This window comes from Rana temporaria, chromosome 6, assembly GCF_905171775.1.
Source record: "Rana temporaria chromosome 6, aRanTem1.1, whole genome shotgun sequence".
In the NCBI taxonomy this organism is placed as follows: domain Eukaryota; kingdom Metazoa; phylum Chordata; class Amphibia; order Anura; family Ranidae; genus Rana; species Rana temporaria.
In genome coordinates, this window is record NC_053494.1 from 9,596,646 (window position 1) to 9,607,043 (window position 10,398).

Consider the following 10,398-nt stretch of genomic DNA (forward strand, 5'->3'; position numbering starts at 1 on the left):
AGTGGCGCTGCGCATGATGAAATCATGCACCGACTGTAATCTTCACCCACAAGCCAGCCCGCCCCGTGACCACACGTGACAATTTCATCACAGGGCAGTGGGCACCCGTGCCCGCCGCTCGTCCATCACAGAGCGATGGACACAGAGGGCAGTCCAAGTGGGGGAAAGCAGGCGGGTCACTGGGCGGGACAGTTTAGAAGGGTGGACAGAGTGGATGCCCCCCTAAATGTTGTGCTCAGGGGCAACCGCTCCCCCTCTGCCCCCCATGCTACGCCACTATATACACTGAACTTCTACACTCTATACCCTGTGCTATATATTATACATCAAATGTCTGCACTCTATACACTGTGCTGTACATTATTTTCCCCAAATCACTGAACTCTATATGCTAGAATATACATTTTTTTGATGTATTATTTTTTTATATATAAAATCTGTATTTTATCCTGTTCAGTAAAGGGTCACACTTTTGCTGATATATTAATGTAGATGTCATCATTTCAGGTCGATCGGATCTTAAAGCCAGGAGGCTGCCTTGCTATCTTCACCTACCTCCCCAGTATGGAAGTCCACTACAAGGACTGCTCAGAACAGATGACTCAAGTCTTTGCAGAGGTAAGTACTGAATATCTTTGTGTTTTCAGTGTCCCTTGTCTTACATACTGCCTTGTCTGGGATATCACTGTTGTCTTTGTGAGTGATCAGAAAGCCTGACATGACAAGTCTGATTTAAGAATGTGGAAATGGGCTCCGGCACTCCCCTTTCTTCACTGTGCCGCACCCTCTGAGGGCTTTCAAATCTGGGGTGCTCAATATGCAAATACTGACTGATTCCAAGCAAAACCTTTTTTTTTATTAAGGCCGCCTGCTCACACACTGAAGAGAAGAACCCAGAAACTGCACTACAGTCGCTTGTTGACATTTGTGATTTCATTGGCTCTTTACCCTGATTGGCGAGAGGCAGTGTCCGAGGGACCCGCCTCAGGAGTGGCAAATGGGCGGACATCATATGACACCCGCCCAGAGGGAGGAGATGTTCCTGACGGCGTCATTTGTCTATACGCCGGTAGGGAAGTGGTTAAAAAGTAGCTCTATCTGCAAAGCTTGCCAACTCATCACTGTTCCCACAGTAATCCAATTATATCACTATTGCCTCGTTTCCACTGAGTGGATCAGTTCGGTACGGTTTGGTACGGTACGCTATTTTGGGTGTTTCCATTATGAAAGTGTGCCATAAAACCGAATCGTACCAGACCATTCTGGGTCCTGCTTCAGATGTGGGGCCATAGAAAATGGAACGGTTTGGTTAGGGCGGACCTACAATACATTCCACTGATTAGTGGACACCCTAAGCATTTTTTCTAATCCCTGAATGGCCCCTGACGGTCCGACTTGCAGTGGAAACGCTCACAAGAATAGACCGGTCCATTCTAACTGTTCCAAACTGTACCGACCCAAACCGTTCCGTTCAGTGGAAACGAGGCATAGATGTCCTCAGTCTACTGGAGGGAGATGATTTATTTATTATTATTGTTATACAGGGTTTATAAGATATTTTGAAAATGTTATAGTATTTTGAATATTGCCAGAGAAGGGCAACAAATCTATTAGGCCTCGTACACACGATAGGTTAACTAGAGGACAACGGTCTGATGGACCGTTTTCATTGGTCCAAACCGATCGTGTGTGGCCCATAGGTTATTTAACCTTAGGTTAAAAAAAAGCCAACTTGCTTTAAATTTAACCTATGGATTCCTAACGATGGGAAAAAAAAACGATCGTTAGTAGGCATAACCATCAGTTAAAAATCCACGCATGCTCAGAATCAAGTCGACGCATGCTTGGAAGCATTGAACTTCATATTTTTCAGCACGTCGTTGTGTTTTACCTCACCGCGTTCTGACACAATAGTTTTTTAACTGATGGTGTGTAGGCATGACGAACCATCAGTCAGCTTCATCGGTTAACCTAAGACAATGGTCCTTCAGACCGTTCTCATCGGATGGACTGATCGTGTGTACGAGGCTTAAGAGTAGTAAGGATGTGGAATTCTCTTCCACAGGCGGTGGTCTCAGCGGGGAACATCGATAGTTTCAAGAAACTATTAGATAAGCACCTGAACGACCACAACATACATGGGAATACAATGTTATACTGACATATAATCACACGCATAGGTTGGACTTGCGTCTTTTTTCAACCTGAACCAGGGCCGCTGATGGGGGGAGGGACCCCCGGTCCTTATGTAGGGGGCCCACGTACACAGTGAGGGGGATTGGTGATGGGCGACAATTGCAGAGCTCTTCCTCCAGCAGCTGAAAGCTGGTCTCCCCCTTCTCCCTGCTGCCAGCTTTTAACTACTGCGAAAGACAGTCCTCCCTCACTAATTCCCCTCCCAGCGCTAGCTCTAAAGTTGGCTCTGCTCATGAGTTTATCTCCATCTCCTTCCCCCTCTGCCTCTCCCTCCAATTTTATTTATTAACTTCATTTTTATCTTTTAGATTTAGCAGGAATTTTATGAGTTATGTTGTATTTGTGTCTGCTAATAATGATTTTATTGTATCTTTAGCGAAATGTAGCTTTTAATATTGGGGGGGGGGGGGGGGCAAGCTTTGGCCAGTGATTGGATGTGAGGGTGAAGGAGATGTCAGAGTCTAGGATTACACCCAGCACCTTGGCATGTGTGGAAGAAGTAATAGTTGTGCCCTTGATCTCAATGGCAAAGTCATGGGGAGGAGGAAATATTACAAACTCAGTTTTCGAAAGATTGAGTTTGAGGAAATGGTGTGACATCCATACTTATATGTTGCTCGGTAAGTCAGTGATACATGAGGAGATTGAGGGGGTCAGTTGAGGAGAGATAAATCTGGGTGTCGTTAGCATGGAGATGGAATTGCAAACCATGGGAGGTTATCAACTGGCCCAGGGAAGACATATAGAAAGAGAGAATAAGAGGGGCTCAAGCATGGAGCCTTGGGGTAACCCAACTGGAAGAGGAGCGGAGGAGATGGTGTTGTATGTGACACTGAAAGTGTGCTGAGATAGGTAGGAGAACCATGATAGAGCAAAATCATGGAGTCCAAGGGTTTGTCGAGGAGGAGTGGGTGGTCAACCGTGTCAAAGGCAGCGGAAAGGTCCAACAGTAGGAATATGGAGTACTGGTCATTGATTTTAGCAGTTAGTAGGTAGTTGGTGAGTTTTAGTTGGGTAGTTTCAGCGGAATGTTTTATGGCAAAAGCCAGACTGTAGGGGATCGAGAAGGTTGTTGTCAGTCAGGTAGGAGTTCATACAGTTGTGGACAAGGCATTCAAGAAGCTTGGAGGCAACTGGGAGCAGGGAGATGAGTCTTAGGTTGTTCAAGCAGGTTGGATCTACTGAGGGGTTTTTGAGTATGGGGGTAACCAGAACATGTTTGATCATGGAGGGAAAGGTGCCAGAGGACAGGGAGAGGTTTAAGATGTGGGTTAGAAAGTTTAGGATAGAGCAGGAAGGTGGTTGCAGAAATTGTGAGGTGACAGGGCCCAGGGGACAGGTGGTGAGGTGGGATGTGGAAAGGATCTTGTCAACTTCCTCAGTGGTAACAGGGCTGAAGGAGGAATGTATTGAGTGTGGTTTTGGACCTGTGGTGTTAGACCTTTGGGTCTAGTATGGATTCAGAGGACAACCCAGGGATGTGGTTGTCGGGGTCTTATGAGAATGTACCCAATACCCATTCACATGGGGGGGCGGGATCTGGGGGCCCCTTTGTTCAAATTACGATAATCCCCCTGCCTGCAGACCCCGGCAATCACAGCCCAGGGTTGTCGGGAAGAGGACTTTGTCCTCATCAGCATGGGGCAAGATGATTTGGGATGGGGGCACCCTAATGTTGAGGGCAAGCTGCCTGGTATGTTTTTGGGGGGGTGCCCACTTGTCCCGCTCCCTTTCCTAACCTGCCCGGCTGCATGCTCAGATAAGGGTCTGGTATGGAAGGCCTGTGCAGCCGCACAGATGTGAACCTAGCCTAAATGCAAGTCAGTCATGAAAGAATTATTGAAAAAAATACCTCCATTGTCTCCATGTGTAAAGAGACAGATTTCACTTATTTTTCAGGTGGGAGATAGTCTTGTCCCCTATGAGCATGAGAAGATTTATCATCTCAAGAATGGATGCAAGGAAATGTATGAATCCATCCCATACCCCGACAAAAGAAGGTCCTGCATCTATATATCAATCATCTGCTTTGTGGTAACCTCTGGTCACCGGCTCCTCTGGCCCTTTAAGGGGTTCTGAACGTCGGCAATTTACAATGTCATACTGCCAAATCTTTTCAGAAAAAAGCTTAAAGGGTCAATTTTATTTTCTGTTCAGGATCACAAGAATATAATCTGATAGATTTTTTTTTTATATATTTTTGCTATTTTAACTTAAAATTATTTTACAAATAAACATAACTGTGTGTGGGCAATGCACTGGATGTATATAGCTCTTAACCTTTCATTTCATGTCTCTCTAATGGTAAGTCTACTGATCCAGCACTGCTTCCTCCTCCACTGACATGACACACCCTGTCACCTTATATACAGATTACTGATCCGGCACCGCTTCCTCCTCTACTATCTGACAAGACACACCCTGTCACCTTATATACAGATTACTGATCCGGCACCGCTTCCTCCTCTACTATCTGACAAGACACACCCCGTCACCTTATATACAGATTACTGATCCAGCACCGCTTCCTCCTCTACTATCTGACAAGACACACCCTGTCACCTTATATACAGATTACTGATCCGGCACCGCTTCCTCCTCCACTGACAAGACACACCCTGTCACCCTTAAATTCAAAAGACTCACAGGGCTTGAAAGGTGAACACTCAACAAGCTTATGCTGAATCTCGCCTTTCTCAGGACTTTACGACAAGCTTGTGCCTTATTGAAAAGTCAAAATGTGATCACTGAGTGATCCCCTTTCAACAGGGGTCAAGTCCTGGGGAAAAAAGCGTGGGAACTCCCACCCAAGATCCACTCCCCCACCAAAAAAAAAAAAAATGATATGCTCCTATGCATAATTACTAAACCGCATGTTTTTTTTTCTTTTCGATCCACTGTACCTTAGTAATCCTTTATGTTACTGGCCGCTTTAGAAAGACGTTCTTTCTAAATCCCGCGATAACTTGCAGCAGACCTCCGAAATGTCTCCTGGGAACAATGACAAAAGCTCCCAGGAGACATTGCAGCATTGAGGAAGTGACGGAATACCCGCACACTACCCGATGAATCCATATACAGGAAGCGGCCAGTAACATAAAGGATTACTGAGGTTCGCCTGCCCCTGACAGTGACTCGAGCTGGGCATCGCTGCTTAGTAAAGGATTGGCTCGGGCGACTCGGCTACTCTCGGCTGCTCTAGTCCTGCAAAGGGAACGGAGTTCCTGCTGTGAAAAAAGTGCAGGAACTCCGTTCCCACGCGTTCCCGCAGGACTTGAGCCCTGCCTTTCAAGCTCCATGAGTTCCGCCCTATCTTTTAGATTTTATGTATTTTATGTTCTGTTGAGCATCCAATTCCATTTTCTCTCAGATAAGTAACAACCACTGGATTATACACCATCACCTTATGTACAGCATTCTGAGCCAGCACTGCTTCCTCCTCTATCTACCTAGGCATACACATATACGGCTTAATTCTTCTCTGACCTGATGCCCCTGCTCTTTTGCTGGGGTAGATCGTAACATTGCCAGATCTGGGATCTCTTTTTTAATTTAAAACCCGACTCCAGGAAACCTAAAAATAACGGCTTGAAGTAGGACTCCTCTCACGTTACAAGGGTTACTTGGTCTCTTAGGTCATTAACCACTTAAGGACCGCCTCCTGCACATATACGTCGACAGAATGGCACGGCTGGGCACAAGCACGTACCTGTATGTCCTCTTTAAGTGCCCAGCCATGGGTCACGGTCACGGTCTGAAGCTCCGCGGCCGCGGGACCCGCCGACCCGATCGCTTCTGGAGTCCCGCGATCGGTCCCCGGAGCTGAAGAACGAGGAGAGCCGTGTGTAAACACAGCTTCCCCGTTATTCACTGTGGCGCTGTCATCGATATTTGGAAATGCATATTTCCAAATATAAGGAATTATCCTGAAATATTTTTTCTGGTGCTCATCCTGTGATTCCCATGGTTTGACTCTGATGCTCCCTTATCTGCTTTTTGAACAGGAGTTCAATTTAACTAATTGTCACATCTATGATAGCTGATTTATGCCTCACAGCTCCTGAAGAAGCATTACAGCGAAACATGTAGAGCCCACAGGCATTTATATAGCTACATATCCCGTGTTTATCTATTTATGATGATTTTATGTATTTCTAACATACAGTATACTTTCTATGTGCTGCAGAAGCTGCAATTGTCAGGCGTGTATGTATTGTATTATCTGTATTATTCATCTTTATTTCTGTCACTCATACAGCACCACAGCATAGGATCCCACTATATAAATAACTGATAATAGGAATGTAAAGATTGCATTTGTTTTAACCTCTTTATTAACTCACAGTGATGTTTGCTTTTGCAGGATAGAAAACATTGTGACCAAGTTTCCTATGCCATTGTCAGGCCTGATGGGTCTTATTCAGACCTTCCCCGAGGTCCAGATCTTTCTTAAGACTAAACCTGAGGAAGCAAAGGAAATGCTAAGAACAGCAGAGGAAAGGTGAGAATGTAGGTGAATGGGACAGGAAATGGCAGCCGGGAACAGAGGACAAGAAAGGTACAAATTGTGCAGCAGTGTTGTCACCCCGAGGACTGAGTGATCTTAGCAGGACCCTTTCACTGCCAGGTCCGCATTAGGGCGCCTACAGAGTGAGAGCAATATTTCTAATGCCAGAACTCCTCCGGAACACTAAATTGATTACCTTTAGGAGGCTTTCAATGGGTCGTCTATTGAAAATATAGACACTCACCTGTCCCATATGGTCCAGGCCGCCTGAAGCCTTGCTCCTCTCCCCGTCCTCTCCGCGGCACCGAAATTCCAAGTGTGGGCACCCGGCTGTGGCGTCACAATGCAAGCTGCGCATTGTGAATGTCCGGGCAATCTTCTGGGACTGGTGACGTGTCCATTTTTGGGTGGAACTCCGCTTTAATGCCGCGTACACACGATCGGTTTGTCTGATGAAAACGGTCTGATGGACCGTTTTCATCAGACTAAACCGATCGTGTGTGGGCCCCATCGGTTATTTATCCATCGGTTAAAAAATTAGGAACTTTATTCGCTTGGAAACACATTCTCTCAAAAACCAGACATGTAGAGAAAAAGGCTAAATTACATCTTCCCACAGAAGTCATTAATTATTGCAGAATCAGATTCTCTGTAAACGAGTGGATCAGTAATGGATATAATCTATACCAGAACCTACCCCCTAATGTTAAGAACATCATCGAGACTAAGATTGGTAAGTGTGCCCGACTGAAAGATTTCTCTCCCAGTAATTTGATCGAAATCCCTATGAACCTTTGGGAGTTCCTCTCTTCTCAGAAAAATGATAAAAAGAAAGGTATATCTTTCTTCTACGATGTGTTATCCTCCCAACTCTTTACCAAAAACACAAATATGCTGAAATGGGAAAAGGATCTGGACCAAATTTTTTCCCCGACTCAGTGGATTAAAGCATTTCAAACAATAAGTAAGTCATCCTCTTGCATTGAACACTGGGATAATGCCCAAAAAATAATTAATAGATGGTACTTAACACCATACAAGTTATCCAAAATTTATCCAACAGCATCCGACATCTGTTGGAAATGTAACGAGCAAACGGGAAACCTCCTGCACACGCTTTGGAGTTGCAAGACTCTAAAAAGTTTTTGGAACTCTATCTCATCCTTTATCGCCAATCTTACGGGCAACCTTACCAAGCTTACTCCTACTAACGCATTATTAGGTATAGATCTAGACAAATACCCCACTTTGTATAGGACTATTGTCTTACATATTTTGATAGCCTCAAGAATTACAGTGGCCTCTCTATGGAAATCCGCAGACGCCCCAAACCTACCAATGGTCATCACCAGATTAAACACCCAAGCTCAATTAGAACTATTATTAGCCTATAAGAATGATTCTATAATCCCCTATCGTAGAAAATGGAAAATGTGGTTAACCCACCCGAAAGCTTCCAAATATTTAAAAGATTCCTTACTTTAATAATCTTCCTATAGTCTGAAGAATAACAGTATAAAATACTGAATATTTGGTATAGATAATGACCAACGGCAGCCTTTATTTCAGTTTTCTCCTTCCCTCCCCCCCCTCCTTTATTTGTCTTTACTTTAGCTGTATAGGTGTACCTCTGATCATCTTGGTGACCTCCCAGTCCTACAGTGTGTACCCAATTGGGGTAGACTGGCCTAGGTCGCTGAGTACCGTATTCTTTTTCTGTTAAATGTTTGCCTGTACATGGTGATTTATACTACTCAAGTTGTATATTGAATGCAACTATCTCAAGTGTTGTAAATTGATAAACCCAATAAAAATTTATTGATAAAAAAAAAAAAAAAAAAAATTAGGAACTTGTTTTAAAATTATCTGATGGATACAAAACCGATCGTTAGTAGGCACGTCCATCGGTTAAAAATCCACGCATGCTCAGAATCAAGTCGACGCATGCTCGGAAGCATTGAACTTCAATTTTTTCCAGCACGTCGTTGTGTTTTACGTCACCGCGTTCTGACACGATAATTTTTTTAAACTGATGGTGTGTAGGCACGACTGATCATCAGTCAGCTTCATCAGATAACTGATGGAAAAATCCATCAGACCGTTTTCATCGGATGGACCGATTGTGTGTACAGGGCATTAGGTTTAATAAGTTGGGTATCTATTTACTCGCCTTTTTAAAATTTTACCCAAAAATTTGGTCGCGGGAACGACGGCCATACTTAACATTGATAAGCCGCAATTTATGCCTCATATAGCAGGGGCAACATTACGCCGGGAAAAGCCTAACATAAACGGCGTATCTTTTCTGCGTCGGCCACGTGTACGTTCGGGAATTCGCCTATATAGCTAATTTACATATTTTGACGCGTAAATCAGCTTACACGCCCCTAGCGGCCAGCGTAAAAATGCAGTTAGGCTCCGACGGTGTAACGCCAGTCGGATGTAATAGAAATCTATGCGTAACTGATTCTAAGAATCAGGCGCATAGATACGACGGTTTGGATTCGGACTTACGACAGCGTACATGGCGCTACGCCGTCGTAAGTCCTCTGAGAATCCGGGCCTTTAACTTTTGCGCAAACCAATCAATATACGCTTATTGTGATTTATTTATTTATTTATTTCGTTTTAACCAAAAATATATATGGCCCAAACTGATAAATACATTTTTGTTAATTCGGAAATATCCAAATTAACAAAAACTTGTTTTTTAAAAAAAATCTGAAATAACGAACTAATATTAACCTAACTATTAAATTATAGGTATTGGAATGTCCTTTTAAATTTGGCTGTTAGTGAACGCAAAGAATATGAATTTATTCCGAATTTCCGAATTATCTGAAATAACAAATGCCGCATCTAAACGAATGGAATGTAACAAATTAATTATAATAAATAACAATAATGATGATAAACCTATTATTATTAATTAGTTCCGTTCTATTTGTTTAGATGCGGCATTTGTTATTTCGGGTAATTTGTAACTTCGGATTTAAATTTGTATTCGTTACGTTCGCTTACAGCCAAATTTGAAAGAAAATTCCAATACCTATAATTTAATAGTATTTATTAGTTAGTTATTCTTTTGAATCTTCGGATTTTCTTATTTTTAAATTTACGAATGACCCGAAAAACGAAAAATAAATTTAACGAAAACTAACAGATTTTTTGGCAGTGCACACGTCTAATTCGTGTTACACTCTAAATATGAATGTAATATTAGTATGATCCAAAAAGGTCGAGCCTTTAACCCCATTGGAAGCCACCTAAAAACTGTTTTGAGTGGCGTTAGGTTTGGAAAGATTCAGTCTTTGGGAATGTTCTCAGACTATACTGTACATTATTTCCTGTTTCAGGTTCCTTCGGCTCATGGGGACGTCCTCCAGTGAAACGGAGGTTGAAGTTTGGCTACAAAACGTCCTGATATTGGCTTCTAAACCTCAGTGAAGGAAGAGTTTGGAAAACCAACGCTGAACCCTGCAAGATGTGGCTGGAGACCCCGCTGATCCGAATTTAGCATATCACAGTTTCAATATGTCAGATGTACAAAAAAGAAAAATCTCGCACAATCTTCTTTGTATAAAATCAAACCACAAAGTAAATATATACACCTAAGAGTTAACAATGAGACAAAATCATCAAATGTGACAATGTAGCAAAAAGTCCAAATAAAGAAAAACGTATCTAACGGTATA

The 10,398-nt window shown here is 43.2% G+C and overlaps 1 protein-coding gene across 5 annotated transcripts in view; it reads left to right on the plus strand.

Annotated features, from left to right (window-relative positions):
* The window catches only part of LOC120943031 (putative methyltransferase DDB_G0268948), a 35,422-nt gene extending 25,024 nt beyond the window's left edge, over positions 1-10,398 (plus strand). For 4 of the 5 annotated variants that reach the window (XM_040356087.1, XM_040356086.1, XM_040356085.1 and 1 more), the window contains exons 5-8: positions 508-618; positions 4,096-4,196; positions 6,560-6,697; positions 10,060-10,398. In XM_040356087.1, coding sequence (XP_040212021.1) covers positions 508-618; positions 4,096-4,196; positions 6,560-6,697; positions 10,060-10,150 — 441 coding nt within the window. In that variant the 3' untranslated portion in view covers positions 10,151-10,398. The remainder of the gene's footprint in view (positions 1-507; positions 619-4,095; positions 4,197-6,559; positions 6,698-10,059) is intronic. The other variant, XM_040356088.1, reaches the window with a different exon arrangement.